Source organism: Silene latifolia, unplaced genomic scaffold (genome assembly GCF_048544455.1).
Source record: "Silene latifolia isolate original U9 population unplaced genomic scaffold, ASM4854445v1 scaffold_20.1, whole genome shotgun sequence".
Taxonomy (NCBI): Eukaryota; Viridiplantae; Streptophyta; class Magnoliopsida; order Caryophyllales; family Caryophyllaceae; genus Silene; species Silene latifolia.
The window spans coordinates 1491337-1511674 of record NW_027413163.1 but is presented as its reverse complement, the minus strand read 5'-3'; the positions used below and the strand labels follow the sequence as shown (position 1 = coordinate 1511674).

Genomic DNA, 20338 nt, shown 5'->3' with positions numbered 1-20338 from the left:
GGTTTGCCTTATCTGCATTCATATACGTTTCATGGTTCTAAAGTTATATAGAAAATACAATGAACAAAAGATAAAACATCAACCTGACAAAAACATGACAAACGAATCAAAACATTGTCACATGTAAGTCACTTAAATTAAACCAACTGAAAAACATGAATTCAAATATAAAGCAAACGATTCATAAAGCCAACAACATAAAAAATTAAAATATACTTTATTGGACACAACAACAACAACAACAACAACAACAACAACAACAACAACAACAACAATAATACTCGACAATAATACTCAATATAATCAAATAAATAAATTAAACCATAAAATATAATCCACAACTTAGAAACTCATGACAAATGGTCATATTTTAAATAAATAAAAGTGAATAGAAACTATTATAAGTATTGTAGGTTTTATAATCATTACACAACCATAAATTCTCATATTCTAATTTAACTTTTAATTTATTTTGTGGTATTATTAAATTAGATAATTGATTGCCGAGGACCTCAAGAGATGAATTAAATAGGACAAAATGCAAATGAAAATTACGGGTGTTGAGTAATATAAGGAGTTTTAATAAAATTATTAAATATTATATTACAAGAATTAATTAAATAGGAAAAACTTTTAATTAATTTGGTGTGTGTTAAGTATTAAGAAGAGTTTTAATCAATTTATTACCATGTTTAAATAAAAGAAATTAAATAGGAAAATGTTAATAATGGTGGGTGTTCAATAATATGAAGAGGTTTAATTAATTTATTAACAGGTTTTATTACAAAAATTTTAAAAACAATGAATTAAATAAGAAAATGTTAATAATGGTGAGTGTTTAGTAATATAAAGAGGTTTAATTAATTCCTTAACATATTTTATTACAAAAATTTCAATTAAAATTTCAATTTAATTATAAATTATGAAATTTATTTCCATGTTTTATTACAAAAATTACAATTAAAATATCAATATTAATTATAAATTACGAAATTTGATGGAAATTTTTAAGGGTTATATAAATTTTGGAAGACAATATATTTAATATACAAAACTAATTTAAGAATAATGATAATATCCTTTAATATTATAGAAATAAGAGAATATTTTTAATTTATAGATAGATGATTTAAATTAATATCATGTAATAATAAATTGATAATCCATGTCACCTTAAAAATATGCAACATCACATTTAAATATGCCACGTCACATTAAATTTTAATCTAGGTGGCTTTTTGGATCCTACGTGGCTTTGTCTACATGGCGTTTATTTCTCATTTTAAGGTAGCTTTTTAAATATATTTTATAGATGTATAAGTAATACGGTAAAAAGTAAAAAAGTCTATATATACTGCGTGTGCACGGGATCTATATAGTTATTAAACTAATTCATTATCGGGTCATCCATCAGGTTGAGTCTATATCGGATCACGGGTCGGGTTGGACCAATTCAGATAGGCTTTGGGTTGGAAAAAATAATGTTGCTATCGGTTATTGGGTTAGCCTCGGGTCGGGGTGGATAGGTCTCGGTTCACCAATTTCCGGGTTTGTTGGGTTGAGTTTCTGGATCGGGTCGACTTTCCAAACCAGTATAAAGAGTACCCTTCCTATTGCCTTAGTCGTCCTTCAAAATAAAGACACATAAAAACAATGTTTAAACATCAACACAAATCAGCCTAAATATTTGGTGTCAATAGTGTTTTACATGAGAAATTCAGGTTAGCTATATGAACGGGAAAAATGCTTATGTGACGTAATTACGAGAAATAGGAATCTATATCGGATGTAGTATTTAGGACTTCATTTGTTATTGAGCTTATATGTATTTTTTCTGAGCTTTTTAAAGTTTCTAAGTTACATTTTAATTTTTTGCCTTCAAAACTCAAATTTAACTGAGCTTATAAGTAACGTTTTTAAGTTATATTGTAATTTTTTGAGCTTAATGTTTAAGTGAATGAACTCAGAAACTTTATAGCAAAACTCAGAAACAAAAAAAAAACTCGAAAACTTTATTATAATGCTCAAAAAACTACAAAAATGGTAGTAGTACATTGAATATATAATCCACTTGCTGCGAAATTACGACTATGAACATTTATTTGGTGATCCATAGTCCACACTAGGATGGCAAGACAATCTAAATCCTTCCCAGATCTACAGACCGAATATGGATTACAATATTTGAAATCTAGTAGATAAAGATATGGATATATTTCGTATGGTCGAGATCCAGATACTACTCTTAGATCCATTTTTATTTTATGTTCTTAAACAATAAGTTAAGTTAAACAAATAGTAAAACTATATGCTTTGTCTTTTAATGTTTTTTCATAAATCAAACCATGAATTTTGTCTGATTAACATTTTTCGATTAAAAAAAGATGTTTTTTTAGTATTATTGTAATTTTAAAAAACTTTATTTTTATGTTTTAAAATTTAGCTCTATTATTTGTATCTAATAGAGAAAAATAGTATCTTAAGTTGCAGTAAAATTCAAAAATTAAAATTAATATTTTCATATTTTAAGAGGTAGTTTTCTTTTATTATCAAAAGGATATGAATATATACTAATCCACTCCAGATCCTACAAATCCGGATATGGACATGAAAATTTCAAATCCTGTAAATATGAATCGGATCTGATCTTATAAGATCCTATCCAAATCCTATCTATATTCTATCCATTGTCATCCCTAGTTGACTCATCTACCTAGTATAAAAGCTGAGTTTTTTAAACTCTTCTAATTGGTCCCTTGAATTTAGGGAAAAACAAAGACTTCTCATTTGTTAGAAACCCCACCTTCACCTTTGCTATTTAATTAGCCTCTCTCATCCCACTTTTCAAAGTTTCACTCTCCATATATTAAAATGTTTTAATTTAGTGAATTTTGTAAATAACCCCAATTTATGTTCTAATTTTTACAAATAACCCCCACTTATGTCCGTTTTTACAAATTACCACCTTAAATATCACTTAATCCCAAAAATTACCACCAAATGTTGATTACGCTAACGACTTTTATAAAACCCGATCTATATACGACATTCCGTCTTAAACTTTTACAATATACCTAAACTACCCTTACCTTATCTATTAACTCCCTCTCCCCCAAACTAACAGCAGCATTCATTTACTCCAAAAATTAAATCGACAAAATCCCCAAATGTGAAAATATAAACCCTAATTGAATTTCTTCTTCACAACAACTCTTGAATCAACCAAAACAACTACTAAATCAAACAAATCAACATTTGAGAAGAACTCTACTACCCCAAATCAAGAATTGCGAAGGAGGGATTTGTAATATAATGTAATAGGACTTGTTTAATTTGTTAGGTGGTGTGATTTGTAATAGCAAAATCGTCAGTTTAATTTTAGCACTTTTATGTAGTAATTTGGTGTATGTTCAGCATAGCTATGACTGTTTCTACACCCTCTTTGTTAAAAACCCTCTTTGATTGAATGTTGAATGGTTAATGTACTAGCTCGTATTAATGCATTTCGAGTTGAAATGGTTAGTCAATCTGGGTTGGGAATGCAGTTTATATTCTTCCGTCTTTTTACAATCATGATTGTGGTGAGCACCGTTCTCTCGTGGTAAATCGATTTATCTCGTGCTCTTTTATCACTCATGTTTACATAACATGTCCCCTTCCTATCATTTATATTACTCCCATTGACTAACATTTATCAACTTTGACAAAAAAAATGTGAGGTTCAATGACAAAAAAATAACAAAAAAATGTCACCAAATCTAATGGCAGAATAAGAGTCACCTGAAACTCTTTACTGTTGGTTGATTCAAGAGTTGTTGTGAAGAAGAAATTCAATTAGGGTTTATATTTTCACATTTGGGGATTTTGTCGATTTAATTTTTGGAGTAAATGAATGCTGCTGTTAGTTTGGGGGAGAGGGAGTTAATAGATAAGGTAAGGGTAGTTTAGGTATATTGTAAAAGTTTAAGACGGAATGTCGTATATAGATCGGGTTTTATAAAAGTCGTTAGCGTAATCAACATTTGGTGGTAATTTTTGGGATTAAGTGATATTTAAGGTGGTAATTTGTAAAAACGGACATAAGTGGGGGTTATTTGTAAAAATTAGAACATAAATGGGGGTTATTTACAAAATTCACTTTAATTTACACTAAAACATAAACTAAATTGTAGTACAAGCATAAAAAGGAAAGTTGGCATATTTATTCATGTGCTAAACAACAAAAATAAAAAAAGTTGCAATATTATAACAATGTTACTATAATTTCATATAAAAAATCACAATATTTTTTATAAATTGTATGGAGCAAATTTGGGTATATAAGCTAAAGAACAAATAAAATATCATCATAAATCTAAAAAAAAATGTAAGATTAAAAAGAAAAATCTCAAAACAATTAGATTTTCAAATAAAAACGAAATAAAATCCTATGAAATAAGTATAGAAAAAACACATTTAAAAGAGTAATTTCTTTTTACTTGGTATCAAACGATTAAAATTGATATTATCATCAAACCTCATAAATTGGAATGAAAGTCCTAAATTATCATAAATCTCGTGAAAACTATTTCAATAAAGACGAATTGAAATCCAAAACATTTGTTGAAGTTGAATAAGATCAAAAGTGGTAGATTAAGAGGTTGTGAATGAGATTCATGCTACTTGGTCTTCTTTTTACTCTGAAGGAGCAATTTAGGGAAGCATTTATTTGGACTTTTATTTTTTATCATAATGAAATGAAAAAGGCGATGGAGCAATAGAGTAGTATCGTCGCCTTTTATGTTTAGCAGTTTAGGGTTATTAATTTTAATGGGATGCTTTTTTGGGAGTGGGGATTAGCCCAATTCAATGGGTTATATTCTCCAGAGATTGAATTTTGTTGTGGCTTAATTACGGTCATAATAAATAATTGTTCACGTATGTGTTTTTGTTAAACGTGTTTAACAAATTGTCATTTAAGATAGGTGTATCCGTTTAAGTTTAATATCAGTCAAAATGTCAAAATAGTATGAATAAGACAAGAGGGTAATACATAAGGAAAGGGTGAAGTGGCAAATAAGCCCCATACGTTTTGTCCTACGTACAAATCACCCCCACAACTTTCAATACGTGCAAATTAACTCCATAACTTTATATTTTGGAGCAATTCAATTCTATTATTAAACTTTTACAAATTAAAACATAAAAATTGAATTAACATGATTATTTAATATTAAACTTTCACTTATAATATTACTAATATGTGAAAACCCAAATCTACCCTTTGTTTATCACCGTACCATACCACCACCTTTTACATCTCCTAATTTTATCGTCTGCTTTAATTTATCTTCTTCATTGATACTCCTATTCATGGTTTTAAATCTCGGCCGATACGATACGTATCGCCCGAGATGTATCGGTATCGGAGGCCGCCGATACGAGATATCCCGAGATGTATCGGGCAAATTGAAAACAAGAAAGTATCGGCCGAGACGACCGATTTATAAGGTGTATCGGCCAACTAGGCCCGATACAACCCGCGGTGAACCCGATATGAACGAGTTATGACTTGTACCGAACCAAGTTTTTTAATGAAAAGCTCTTACAAACTGTATAGCATTGGTCAATTTAAATATCCTAAGTAGAATCAATCTTAACTTTATATGAAATTGTCAATAGATGATGAAATATCTACAAAAGCTTGTAAAATAAATATCACCGAGATAACAGAGATAATAGCGATTCAGAGCGCGACGGCCGAGTCGGGGACGATTCCGCGACTCCGTTACCGCGACCGCGATCGCGACCGATACCGCTATTTAAAACCCTGCTCCTATTGCTGATCAACTCCTTCATCTTAAGGCAATATCACTATAGCTATCAACTGATGATGATTTTCTTGTTCCAATTTTCCCATTTTGGCTCTAATCCAATAATTGAACATCTATAATAAGTTAATCACAAAGAATGGAGATGATGGTTTCGCGTTTCGGGTGTTCCGCCAAGGTGGTTGTGCGAGTGATGCGACCTGTTTCTGGGCTTGTTTGGACTTTGGTGCAGCGGAAAACCTCTGGTGGCGGTTGTATGAATCGGATCACGGGTTTCGGATTGGTTGTAGGCTTGTAGCGGCTGCTATTCTTCGCCGGTGTTAAGGGCGGAGGTGTGAGTCGAATTCGAGCCATGGTGTTGATGGGCGTTGCTGTTGTTGTTTGAGAATGAACGGAGAAGCAGTAAAGCATATCAGGGAAGAAGGTGAATTTGGGTTGAAGAATAAATGGAGTGTGTAGGGGTAGATTGGTCAATTAACTAAATTTCTAACAAATATGAAGGAAACTAGATAAGAAATAAATATATTTTCAAAAAGAAAAATGAAAAATAAATAAGAGTGTGGAAAAATCAGGTAAATTAATTAAATGGAGTTAAATTGCACCAAAACATAAAGTTATGGGGTTAATTTGCACGTATTGAAAGTTGTGGAGGTGATTTGCACATAGACTTGGCAAAAATAACTCGATATATACCTAACACGACACCTGAACTTTGCCTGTAATCTGAATTACATATGACTATATGAGTAAATGACATGACCCGTAATCTAAATTAGGTTTCATGCTTTTAAGTTTCTTATATGTGATAATAATAATCGTCATATCGAATTTTTTTTTCCAAATTTATAATGGTATCAGAATGTCAGCTTTCCTGTAAAAATGGTTTCTTTTTCCTTTACTAATAGGTCCTTATACATGGTATTTTCCCTCCAATTTTTACAATTTAATTCATTTGTTTTTGGTACAAGGATTATGAAATCAAATATATATATACGAGGGGCTTGTGGGTTTCACGATTTCAACATTAAAGTTTAGTCACACAAATCATACTCAAGTATGAAAATGAGCAATTCATAAGAAAAAAGCAAAATTAAATAAGTCATTTCGTAAGAAATAGACTAAGTAATAAGCAACTGCTTTTGTTTTCGCATTTTTATTTGAATTTTTGTTCATCTATCCATTTTTGTAAATAAAATTTTAATGAGCAAACCATATTGCACGAGAATAAAACTAGTATATATAATCAAGTTGAATTGGTGAATTAAGAAGTTTTGTGAGATATGGAGCTTACCTAAAACAAAAACACCAGTTACTTGCCAGATTCTTGCATCATGGAACAAAGAATTAAAATGTCGGAATATGAACTACTCCGTATGATTAAATGAATGCCTTAGTTAAACTGTCCACCGCGTTGTAAGCATCACTAGAATTACCATAGAGAACTACATCAAGGCAAGCATCAATAGCGCATAGCTCAATGAAGCCAAAACTGAAATATTCTAAACAGAAGACATTTTACACAAAACAGTTTGCTCGTGTTTGAAACATAAGCACTCAAAGAAAACACAAATGATTGCCTTAATTATATTTCTTTATTTCATGCATTTCCTCAGCTCCACAATTCTTTGATCATCGCCCGCACTGGCATTCTGAATTACGGAGTAGTTTTCTTTCCATGGTTCTCATAAATACCTGGTACAACAAGATTCCCAGACTCTTCCCTAGCCAAGAAAACAATGATATGATTGATTCTCTTCAAATTTGTTCAGAAAAATGCCCCTGAATGGCGGAAAGGATGATTCTTCGCTGTCTCAAGTGTCTCAACCTTAGTCTAGACATCCTGAAAGATACTGTCATTATTCCTCAGGGTAAGGAAAGAATAAGACTAAGCTTTCCCCGCTGATACCCCGCCGCCCGAGATCAAAGCTTTCCGATTCAGATTGTTTAGAAGCTTCTCGGCTTTTTCAGCATATTTAAAAACCTCCAGTCCTCTCTGCCAGAAAAGTTCAGTTTTGTCCGTGTCATGAAATGCCATGTTATGTAACATGCCATATTGCCATCTGATAAATTCTTTTTTGACATGTAAAGGAGCACACTACGAGAGTACGGGGTGCCTGAGAGAGATAGTGACAGGCTTCAACATTGGATACCGCTTGACGAAAGTTTGAAGGATCCAGTCCCAAGCCACCACATTCATCATAAAGGATACTATGGTGGTTCTTGTTTTCTAATTCTCCCGAATGGATTGTTGTGCTACACAGGTAAAACCAAGAATAATTTGTCACCAAAGGACCTAGTGGAATGAATCAGAACATGGAAACTTTCCTATGAGACGGTCTTACCATAAAGTTATGGTCAAGTTGAATGAATCATAACCTTATGACCTTGAAAAATTCTTGTTTAAGACGAGTGTATCCGTCTTAAGCTTAAATGGGTCAAATAGTATGAATACGACAAAAGCATAATGCATATGGAAAAGCAAAAGATTTGTCTTAAATGCTCAAGTTGGATGACATTTGACCCGTTTTAATGCCAAGATGGTTACCAACTTACCATCCGTCTTAAGGGAGACTCACTGACCTTGACTTTTGAGAAAAATGATTGTTATGAAAGTTTTCATAAGCAAAATACATGGTCTCCTATCTCCAAAGATATACACACTGACTATTGACCAAGTGCAGCCAAGTATTAGAAGCTCTGAATCACTGAACAGAAATTGAATTAACTTACAAGTTACAAGAGAACATCTCTTGATTGAAAACTTGAAAGTTTGCGCCTGTTTTCTTAAAATAATACTCGTATAAAAAGCTGGAAATTTTGTCTTCAAAAACACAAGGAAAAAAAAGCAAAGACTTACAAAAGCTGGTGTGATATCTCTTATTTCAATCTTCACAAATGAGCAGAATTTGCACCTAATTCCAATTTCATCCTCAAGAATCAAATTGTGCTTTCCTTGACGGCACAACTCCGTTGGCACAACATCACTTTCATAGACAAGAACATTATCGTCTTCTTTGTCCTATGATTCACACACATAATGTGCTAGTTAAAATTAAAAGAAAAGGTCTGACAACCAGAGAAAAGGACTTATCTACACTACAAGTCTTGGCCATCCAAACAAGATAGCAACAGCAGGAACAAATCATGTGTATGTACACGATTAGAGTATATAAACTACAAGTCTGCAGAATTCAAGAACATAAAATTCAACAACAGAATATGCATGTAATTGTTTCAGTTCAATTATCGTCACTATTGACAGCATTACTATAAGTCCTCCAGTTCAATGAATAAACCTCATTTGACCTTTTTCCCCAGTGAAATGAAGAGAGTATTAATAGGAATATTTATAATAGTTGGGCCTCAACCATCACCTTAAGATTTTAGTTGAGATGGTTCATCTATCATGGTATCAAAGCCAGTGTGACCGAAGGTCACGGGTTCGAATCTTGGCAACCTCAAAACCCCTCAAAAACTCGAAATGGAAACCCAGCATACGGTACGGAGAGCCGGTGCACAACTAACCACTCTTCAAGCCCGACGGGCATTTGAGTGAGGGAACGTAATAGGAATATTTATAATAGTTGGGCCTCAACCATCACCTTAAGGTTTTGGTTGAGATGGTTCATCTATCAAGTATAAGTGTATAACTAAGGAGATTATGCGGACTAAGGGGTTGAAGACAGCTTTGTGCTTAGCTTACAAGAGAACCACTAAACTCTGAACCATCGTTCCATGAGAAATTATTCACCGGTCCGGTAATGTCAGAAATTCAGCCTAACCGAAGATGAACTCAAGAGAACGATTTAAGGTAAGAACTAAGAAGGTAAGAACTAAGAATGGAACATGTCTGTTTCAATTAAATTGGTTCATCATAACAGGACCTGTCAAACGAGTTGAGTTAGGGTTATCAAAATATGGAACAGATCTATACAAGTGCAAGTCAAATACGTTACCACCTTCCAACAGTCGTAAGAAATCATACATAAAATTTTTATATACCAACTAGGCGTATATGCCTTTTATGCAGTGAAAGGTAAAAATTTGATCATCATCTGTTCAATACCTTTCACACAGAACCAAAATTATGATATAATAACAATATAATCATCAATTCATCATCATCATCAAGAGCTTAGAAGCATGATAAATGTCACACAGTAAACTCCCAGTCAGCTGTGCGCTAAATAGTACCCCATGGATTTTTTGAAAGCTTCCTAGGCCCGTTTTTGTAACGTTTACTCGGACTACTGTTTTTTTTAATGAAAATGACCGAAATTCTCATTCACTACAGCCTCAAGTAAGAATATATCAGAGGGTTTATAGGCCCAACAAACAAAGATGGTGATAAGTAAACCTTACCGGGAGAGAAACTGAACAACCAGCATCACAAGCTTGAAGAGAAAAATCTAGATCATTGAAGAGCCTTTCTATTTGTTCTTCATCATCGGACTTCTCTGGCAGTGAATTATGGACCGGGAATCTGAACTTTAAGGGAAGATACCCTTCACTTACAGAAGATTCAATGGTCTCCAACCTGGCATTTCCATTATCCGAGATTGTGTTAAGCATAATGTTCTCAACCTCATCGGACTTCTCGGGCAGTGAATTATGGACCGGGAATCTGAACTTTAAGGGAAGATACCCTTCACTTACAGAAGATTCAAAGATCTCCAACCTGGCATTTCGATTCTCCGAGATTGTGTTAAGCATAATGTTCTCAACCTCATTAGTCTTCAAACTATGTGTTTTCCTTTTAAACCCAACCTGTTTCTCACCATTCCTATTCTTAGGAGGCCTCCCTCTTTTTCTCTTGACAACGTTCTCACCTCCCTTGTCATCCTTGGACTCTGCGCTAACCTCAGGCTTATTAATCCTGCCTGACGGACCTCTCTTTCCCGAGGTACCATTTTCACAAGACGTGGTGTTGTCGGAGACATGATTGTTCCGCAATTCATCACCATCTGAGCAGGAAGATGATCCATCATCAATGGTGACAGGGTGACTAAAAGTACCATTCCCTCTTTTCTCCCAAGACAACTTGGGTTTGAGGTGAGACCTTGTTCGTCTACTCACAAAATCTTGTTGTCGAGCATTGTTCTCAGGTTCTTTAGGCAAAAACAACCCATCAAATCTACGAAAAACACCAATATTTGAGATTCTTCGTTTTTTATGTCTATCTTTTCTCTTCAATATATTACCATTAGAATCCTCTCCATCCACCTTAGCATCACTAATCTCTTTTTTATCTTTTCCACTAGATGAAGAGCCTAAACCAAATACTTGCTGTGAAGATAATCCAAGTGTTTTTCTGGAACTCCTTACTTCATCTTCAGCTCCCTCACAATAACCAATAGTCTCACCATCGGAGTCAGAAGCAGTTACTGATGAATGACTTTCATAACAGTAATCAGGGTTCCATTTCTCTTCAAGTATTTGCAAGGAATCATCACTATCCTCGACATTCCCATCACAAACAACTTTGCTCTTTTCATTACTATTATGATCATTATCAGCACCGCCTAAACTACGATTTTCCCCAACACTAATATTGTGGTTAACGGAATTCGTCCCAACAGCATTATTAACCTTAATACCCTCCTCTCCACAATCATCATTGACATTATTAACTACCCCTAAATTAACATCTTTGTTCATCCTCTTCCTCCACTTATTTCTAGCATTGAACCATCGCTGCTTTTTTTCCTCACTCAACTCCTTATCTTTTATGGCTTGTTGAAGACGCGTTCTTCTACCTACCGGTGTAGACTCCATTCTTTTCTTTTCTTATTCTATATCAAACCACATCAAAAGGAAAGGAAAGGAAAGGAAAGGAAAGAAAACTATATAGCCACAAAGGATGAATCTGCAGCAATTACCAACATAGAATCATCAATTGTCGTTCTAATTTTCTATAAACATGCATACAACAATGCCTCGACAGCTTCCGCAAAATTGCAGGTGAGGGACTGAGGGAGGTCGTATGCAGGCAGTCTTACCCTTACCACAAACATGCATACATCATAATGACACTAAATAAGTCAAAGTAAACTATCTAATGTAACAACATTATGAATGAGAGTACTCATAAATCATGCCAAAATCAATGTCCATTGTCAACTGTGCCGGAGCTTGGGGGAGGGTTAGCGGGGCGCTCGCCTCAATGACATTTTTTCGCCCCCGCCACTGAGTGTGAAACTACTCATAAATCATGCCCAACACAAGTAGTAGTAGTAGTAGAATTAGGAAAAAAAGAAAGAAAAGGGTAAGCAGAAAAACCTTTAATAATGAGAAAGAGAAGTAGAAATCTAAGAATGTTTAGATGAACCTTAAAAGAGCAACAATGGCGGAAGAAGTAAATGAAGAAGAGACAAGTGATATTTGTATAAATAATTGTGGATAGAAGAAGGCAATGAGGGACGAAAAAGAGCATTAGTTTGGGCAGAGAAAGTGTAAATAGCAGCAGAGAGAGAGAGAGAGAGAGAGAATGGACATGCAAAGAGAGAAGAGAGGGATTTCAATTTTGAAAGCTCTATCTTTTTCATTTGGTCTTGGTAATGACGAATTAAATTTGTTACTTATTTGTTGTCCTATTTTATTTGGTGTATTAGTTCATTATTGTTATTTTTATTTTAAGAATAAATTTAATGAGTAATTTGATCATTTATACTCAATTTGGTTCAGTTATCATTCAATAATTGACTTCCTCCTCTTTTCTTAGTCCATTTGTTATTTAATAATCAATATCAATATACTGAGGGAGTATATTAATTTGTAATTCAAATCTCATTTTAAATCAAATTATATAAATTCATTTTAGTATTCTTATAGATAATTGGATAAAAAAGGAAAGTACTTCTACAGATCTAAGTCAAAGCTTTAAAAATAATCCAACCATCTATCTATTTTACACTTAGAGTCGGTAATTGGGTCACTCAAATCGGTTATTGGTCGGGTAAAAGTGAATTGAATCATATTAGGTTCAGGTTGTGAGTTGTGTTAGGTCAATAAGGGGTTCGAATCGGTTACAATTTTGCCGGGTGATTAGTTAGGTCATCACGGATGACAAGTCGATCGAGTTCAATTCGAAGGTGAAGTTATTATCATGTATTTTATCTTATGTGTAATTTAAGATCGATAACTTCATGTTAAAGTGATGTCTAGGCGTATTTATGTTAGTTTTTAGTGAAAACAATTAAAATGAATGTTAATTTGACAATTCTTAAGCTAATTGGCTATCATATCATCGATCGAATTTGGTCAATATAAGATCACTGGTTAGTTTAGATCCAGCTAAAAATGATATCGTTTATCAATTAACTATTGCGCCAGAGCAAGTCGATTTCCCCTTTATCAGATTTTATCAGGTTGAATTCAAGTCATTCGAATCCGATCAGTTTTTACCGGCTCTACCTTGTGGCCTCTTCTCATTTTGCTTAAACGGCCTAATCCCCGCCCAAATGAATAAGAGAAAATCCCCCTTAAATTCGTGAAAGAGACGAACAATTTTATTAAATTTGTTGACCGTGTAGTCTACTCCTTAAACAAAATAGCCTGCTAATTAAATCCTGATATAATTAAACAAAAAACTTTGGCCTTCATTTCAATCCCTTTGAATTTCGCTTTCCTCAAATTCAATCATTCAAACCTAAATTAAACCCTAGATCCAACATTCACTTGACAATTTTGCGATTACTGTTAGGCGAATTATTCTTGTGTACATAGCATGATATTTTTAATCTTGTGATTTGATATTGGAAATATTTTTAGAGATTGAAAATGTCGTCGTTGTCGTCGATCAGCGAAGCTTTGGGGGACCTCGATGGTCAAATCAGCGATATGTTCCGTGCATTATCGTAAGATTTCTCATTATATTTTCTAAAATTTTTATCTTTTTTATATTTATTTTTGTTGATTTTAATGTTTGCCAATATTGTATATGTAATTTGACAATGTATGTTTGTTTGAACTGCATTTCATGCTCGTTATTTGTATTTGATTAACAAATATTATTCACTGAGCTAATGTTATGGCCTTATGAGTTTATATATGAGTTTATATTGTTGGGATCTAGCTAGATGTTACATGTCGATACTTCCCACATATTTTGAAAAACGTATACAATTAAATGAAACGGATTAAGTATATAATTAGACGAAAAAGGTTCTTGAAAATGTTCCTTTGTTTAATGGTAAAGTAAAGTTGGTACCGGGATATTATCTTGGAATTTTAGTGAACTTTAATGTTCAATTAACAAAATAAAGCGAATATTACTTTTCGCTTCTCCTTGTTTATTTAGTAGGGTAATTACTTCATCAGTTATGTCGACATTACCACATTTCTCAAAATATGTGAGGAGATTGTAGATAATGTAGTGAAATGGCTGGAACAGAGCGAGGTTAGTTAGTAATTAAAGTGGGTCAATGGGTCGAGTGGGCATAAATGTTTTAATAGTGTACAATTTTACAAGGGTTTGTTTTTGGACCACTATTGCATGGCTTGGTGCTCACTTTGGTCTAGGGAATGGGTTTGAACTCGTAAAATGCTTGTGGCTTCAAATATTAAGCACTCTAACGACCTAGTTCACCGATTCAGTTTGAGCATCCACTGACTGGACCTCAAAACCATATAACTGGGTTTGGACATATCATATAGTGCGTGATGCTGTTGCACCGTTGATGTTTCATTGTTACAGCAGCGGGTGAGCTGTGTAATGTGTATAGTCGTGGCGTGTAGGGATGCACTGAAGTAAAGAGTTGAATTTTGGTGGTATCACATTGTTTCTAAAATGAACTTGTATGATTGTACTCTGTCGTTTGTTTATGTGGATAGGGCTTACAGCGTAGCTGATGAGTCTTGGATCTGTGTTTTTTTTCCAACAGAAATGGGTTTCAAAAATTGGAGAAGATCAAAGAGTCTAGCCGACAGAGCAGGCAGTTGGAAGAGCTCACTGATAAGATGCGGGATTGCAAAAGGTAATTTTAACGAACCCCTTTAATTTTTGTATGCTATAGCCTATATGAGTTAGGAGCTCTTGTATGAATATTGACTTGAGATCAGCAGTGTTTGCATTCCGCCACACAATTTTCTGTTTTCTTCACAATCCAAAATTCACTATCATCACAAATTCTCATGCCATATAAACCACCTTGGAAGTTTGATAATATCATTCTTTGAAACGTTTGTGCGATGAGTGCAAGCTGCAGTTATATTGTCTCCACTCTCAAATAGTTCAAGGAGTTAATTTATTGAATACGAGTAAATTCGAAGTGTTAGGGTTCTGGGTTATGGTGGACTAGCATCGTTGTCGCATAATAAGTTTGATGATGAATTTTGGTGAACACTCAATGATATTAAATTGAGATTCTTGATAACGGAAACATTCTTTTGTCCCTGATAGGGTCTTGAGTGGTTGAATCCTTTCATGTAGATGATCTTGATTATGGAAAAGCTTTAATTATTAACATGTAATAAATTTGCATGACTTTGATCTCATTTCAAGGTTTGTCAAGAGTCGAGCTAGAGTTGCATCATACAACACCATCTGTAGGAATTGTTTGATGATTTAAGTCATACACTCTAGACCTACTGGCTACTCCCCTTTACCTTGTCATTTTGGGGAGCCCTTACTAGGATAAGGTGGTTGTACTCTATAGTGGCTCCATTTTACAAAATCTCGATAATTTCTTACAAGCTAGTCCTTCAATCAGTGCTCATCTCATGTGTCTTAATAGCATATCTTTTTATTTATTTATTTTTTCTGATTTTTAAAAACCTTCTCCTCTTTGTCTTATGTGGGGTACTCTTAAATTTCTCATTTTTCATGAAATACATGTACAGTTTAGTCAAGGGCATGAATTTGTTGCATACTACTGTATTATGTATCTGATTTTTAATTTTTTTGCTGGCACTGTTAAACCGTACACCCTCTTATTGTTTGGAATGGCTCCATCTTATAAAATTCCCGTAACATATTTTGAAAAATGGAAAAAATTCAAAAAAAAAAAATAATTCAGAAATCTCAATTGTTGTCTCTCCTTCTAGTAAGCTGTGTTGGTAACGATAACTTTCTTGCAGGCTTATTAAAGATTTTGATCGAGAAGTAAAGGAAATGGAAAGCATGAATGATGCGAACACAAGCAGGATATTGAATGAGAAAAAACAATCAATGGTTTGTAGTTTTTACTCAAGTTACTTGAGTTCTTCAAGTTGGGACGTATAGTGATATTGTCATTTAAAAAGAAAAGTTGTGGTTTTAATTATAAAATTGTTGGTTTAGTACCGTATTATGCGTTTGTCAGGAGAACAAACCTCTTTGGGAAAGAGACCACCTTTTAATGGATGCTAATAAGGAATTATATAATATCCCAGTTTCATGATTGATAAAGCTTGGGCAAAATTCTAATGTGGAAGATACTCTATTTCCAAATTACTTATTCACATAGACTTGTATAAGGTACCGAAGATGTCTTAGTCTAGTGGTTAAGACGGAGTGATTGTGGGCAATAGGTCCCAGGTTCAAATCCCCCTTCCCCTCTATTGTAATGCGACTAAGTGCGGTCTTTGTTAGACCAAAAAAAAAGTCTTGTGTAAGGTGGCCTTACACAAGTTCTTGGTAAAACCATGATCACCTTATTCAACAAAATAAAGTGACCTGTCATATATTAGAAGTGACCTTTTTAATATCGTCAGTGACCATTTTAGCTAGTGATCTTTTTTCTGTTGGTGACCATTTTGCCATTGACAAAATCCATATTAGTAGTAACCCATTCTTTATATCATCGTTGATCATTAACCATTGTACGTGATTCATTTAGCCTCAATCACGAATTCACGATGCAGTTTCATAGTAGGTTATAATAAAATCGTTTTAAATGGGACTTTCTTCTTACTCATTTATTTGCTCAAGTTAGGCATGCATTTATATATGCTAAATGGTACTAAGAATTTTTTTTTTCTTTTTTCTCAGATTAAAGAGTTGAATTCTTATGTCGCTATGAAAAAGCAGTAAGTTGGCTGTTTTAATCCCATTGTGCTTTTTGCATACAGATCTCAGTTTATGATTTGTAAGATCAGATTTTCGATGTGGGTTTGCTGTTGTCATTTACTTGACTGTGTTCCGTTACATAGATTGGATGTTTCTGTTACAGTTGACCATTTCTGCCGGGCCTTGTTTTTTTTTTTTTTTTTTTCTAATTTTGCGTATTCTAACGAGTAACGAGAATGAATATTGCAATTAAGAATGAATACGGATATCGCTGTTGGTATTCATAGCTTAGTAGAGTTAATAACCATTAGGTACTTACTTTCATCCTAAGATCGGTCTTGCTTATTTCCGTGTCTGCCTTTGACCTGGGTCATTATGAGCTAGTGTTTTATTCTCTTAAATGGATGAAAATTTGACCTTCAATGCATGAACATATAGAAATACAAGTATCTCTTATACCAGCAAGTTTGTCGATGCTATATCTATGTGCAGGGCTTGTGGAATCTCCACTGTGTTTGCTGTGTTCTTTCTTTTTCTTTGACTGTTTGTTCTAAATTGAATTGTTTTATTAAATTTTTTACCATTCCATGGTTGATGTTCCTTGCATATATCCTGTTAACTGCTAAGCATAGGCTGACACTTCTTACTAATCATCCTTATGGTTATCAGGTATGCGACCAATCTTGAAAACAAACGGGCTGATTTATTTGAAGGACCTAACGAAGGGGCTGGAGAAGGAAATGTTTTGTTGGCTTCCTGTAAGCATAATTTGAAGTAGAGTTCTCTTATTATGCTTCTTCATAGCTTATATGCTCTGTTATCATTTTAATTATTCTAAAGGGTTCTAAGCTAAAGCAACTTGGACTATTTTTTTGTGATGGACATACAAATTTAATTAAGAATGCCTTTTATGGAGTATTTTTTTTAGTTTAACTTGGTTCATCTACGTTTCTTTTTGACACTTCCATTGTTACTGTCCTTGTCTTTAATGTGAAATCAAGAAGGTTATCGTTTTTAAATAAGCACATTTACATATTTCATAACTCATTCAGATATGTGTACCCATTGATACTGCATAACAATTTAATTGTCTTTTTGCATGGTTTTGTTTTAATGAATCCAATGCCAATTACTCATGAAAAATGATGGGCTAGAAAAAACAAAAGTTTGTTTAGGTTGACACAAGGCCTAGTTGCAGTTGTATGCATTTTACTCCGTTGAGTGTCCACTTTTTTTCATTTTATCTACTTATATCTCCTGTCACCCCGCAGCTATGACAAATCAGCAACTTGTTGATCATGGACATCAAATGATGGATGAAACCGATCAAGCTATTGATAGAGGGAAGAAGGTTTGTTTCTTTGGTACCTTTATATCTCTCTTTTGTCTCCAGAATGGAATTGACAGCTATGACACTGACATGGTTAGGCCATCTTCCCACTGCCCACCTAGGCTTTAAGCAAATCCCAGTAGTTGATCGTTGATTAGACCTGCTGTATGTTCATCTGGCATTTCCTGATGATGGAGTTTTGGTTGGTCTATTACATTGCCTGCCACTGTACTGAACCTTTCAAATCTGGTTGATACAAATTTGGCATGACTGGGACTTCTTGTTAAAACATGCATGTATCTGCAGTCAGCAATCAGCATTTCAACTCTGATATAGGATGGAGTAGTCTGCTTATAGATTCATCTTACATGTTATTAATTGGAATACACTGTTCATCTGTCCATAGTCTATACTGCTATATGATGGTACTTCATTGAGTCCTTTATGAGACGGTCTCACATGCAAAACCAAGCCAAATACATGTCTTTTCATCTAATATAAGGTTAATGTGTTGGCCTCACTTGTAAAAATAGTCTCATATAAGTTTTTGTGTGGTTCCTCAGTAACTTCGTTTACGTGATACAGATTGTTCAAGAAACAATTGGGGTTGGAACAGAAACTGCAGCAGCTCTTAAAGCACAGGTGATCACTTGTAGGTGTTATTTTCAGTGTTAAAATGGACGTATTCCATGTAATTTATCTAGCTATCCTTATTGTCATGTTCCTCGCAATTTTATCTGCAGAATTTATTAATGATATAAGTTCTGTTGGCGTGCAGACTGATCAAATGAGTAGGATAGTTAACGAGTTGGACTCAATTAACTTCTCGATCAAGAAGGCTTCAAAGCTAGTTAAGGAAATTGGTCGGCAGGTAGTTGTCTTTAAACATATTTCATGTTAATGTAATATATCACGTCTCGTTGCTGCTTATCTCTCCAACTTCTGCAGGTTGCTACTGATAAGTTGATTATGGCCTTCCTCTTCCTTATAGTAATGGGAGTTATAGCCATTATAATTGTCAAGGTTTGACTCCGCTTTTCCAACTTGCTGAATTTATCTCTCCATTACCTTGTTTTCCTGTGGAATTCTCCCTCCATTTCATATGGAATAAAGTCCGTTTGACTATTTTAGTGTGGGGAAAAGTCAAATGGGTCTTGTTTACTACACCTAGAATCCTAATGTGAAAGGGGATGGTACATTATGTTAGTAGTCATCTACTCGCTAATTTGTATGGCTTGATTACGTTTGTTATTTTCAGATTGTGAATCCAAACAACAAAGACATCCGGGACATTCCTGGATTAGCCCCACCAGCCCAAACGCGAAAATTGCTTTCATATGATGATTTCCGAGGTTACTCTCATTCTTGATTGTGTATAATACTCCCTCGTGAGTTGACGTTGCCAAATGCCAGCACTAATTCACTTTGGAACGTGGGCTGTTTTGGCGCAATTGTACTCTATAGCGGGAAATAACCATTTTTTTTTTGTAAGATCTGCGAGTATTGATTTGTTGTATTACATGATAGAATACCCATATATGATGGGAGTATGTTTGCTTGTATCAAAAGTTGTATTGACGATTAATTGTTTTTCTTTCCACAAATTCTTGTATAAAACGTCTAATAGAATACCCATTTATGAAGAGGATGATTGTATGGGAGAAAAGTGAAATGACAAGTTGGAAAGCGAGTGAACATGTGAACAAAAGTGGTGGAACTTGAGGAATTGTACTGTATGGTAACTGCGTCATGTGTTCATACGTCATCTTACATTAAAGTTTAGGGATGGACGGTTAATGATGTTGATGAGGACTTCCAATCTTCCGCATTTTTAATGACTTGGAAATTATTTAATGCAACCTGGTAATTTGTTATTTTTAATTTTGACACAAAGATCAAAGAGAGGGAAAAAGATTAAGGGGAGGGGATTATTTGTGATTAATGTTATTGAGTGACAAATGTACAATAGATTATGTGGATGTTCAAATTATCGTTTTATCCTAGGTCATAGTTTAATGTTGTTTATCCTAAGTCATTGTTTAAAGATAAGGATTAATGGAGGGTACCAGACTACCCGTGTTTGAACCTTGGTCATTAGTGTTAGAGTGTGGACTCGTAACCACTAAACTCGAGGTACAATTGATAAGTCATAGTTTAAAGATGGAATGAGGAAGACAATAAATAGTCATTAGAAATGAGGAAGACCATAAA

General features: G+C 34.0%; 2 protein-coding genes across 4 annotated transcripts; one reads left to right on the top strand and one right to left on the bottom strand.

The window, feature by feature from the left end:
• Positions 1–7288: 7288 nt before the first annotated feature.
• LOC141638536 (uncharacterized) lies at positions 7289–12347 on the bottom strand. Of its 3 annotated transcripts, none has more exons than XM_074447948.1 (4): positions 12090–12347; positions 10173–11676; positions 8668–8829; positions 7289–8063 (listed from the first exon to the last, which is right to left on the bottom strand). In XM_074447948.1, exons 2-4 carry the CDS (start codon positions 11583–11585, stop codon positions 8019–8021), a joined length of 1620 nt encoding a protein of 539 aa, XP_074304049.1. In that variant the 5' UTR covers positions 11586–11676; positions 12090–12347; the 3' UTR covers positions 7289–8018. The 3 variants fall into 3 exon arrangements, with proteins under 3 accessions (XP_074304049.1, XP_074304050.1, XP_074304048.1); XM_074447949.1 differs by having other exon boundaries at positions 12139–12347; XM_074447947.1 differs by having other exon boundaries at positions 10173–12347.
• Positions 12348–13180: 833 nt separating this feature from the next.
• LOC141638253 (putative plant SNARE 11) lies at positions 13181–19787 on the top strand. The gene is made up of 10 exons (XM_074447660.1): positions 13181–13666; positions 14693–14785; positions 15888–15981; positions 16780–16817; positions 17467–17555; positions 18069–18148; positions 18713–18769; positions 18906–18998; positions 19076–19150; positions 19386–19787. The coding sequence occupies exons 1-10, from the start codon at positions 13590–13592 to the stop codon at positions 19494–19496; spliced, it is 807 nt and encodes a 268-aa protein (XP_074303761.1). The 5' UTR covers positions 13181–13589; the 3' UTR covers positions 19497–19787.
• Positions 19788–20338: the final 551 nt, after the last annotated feature.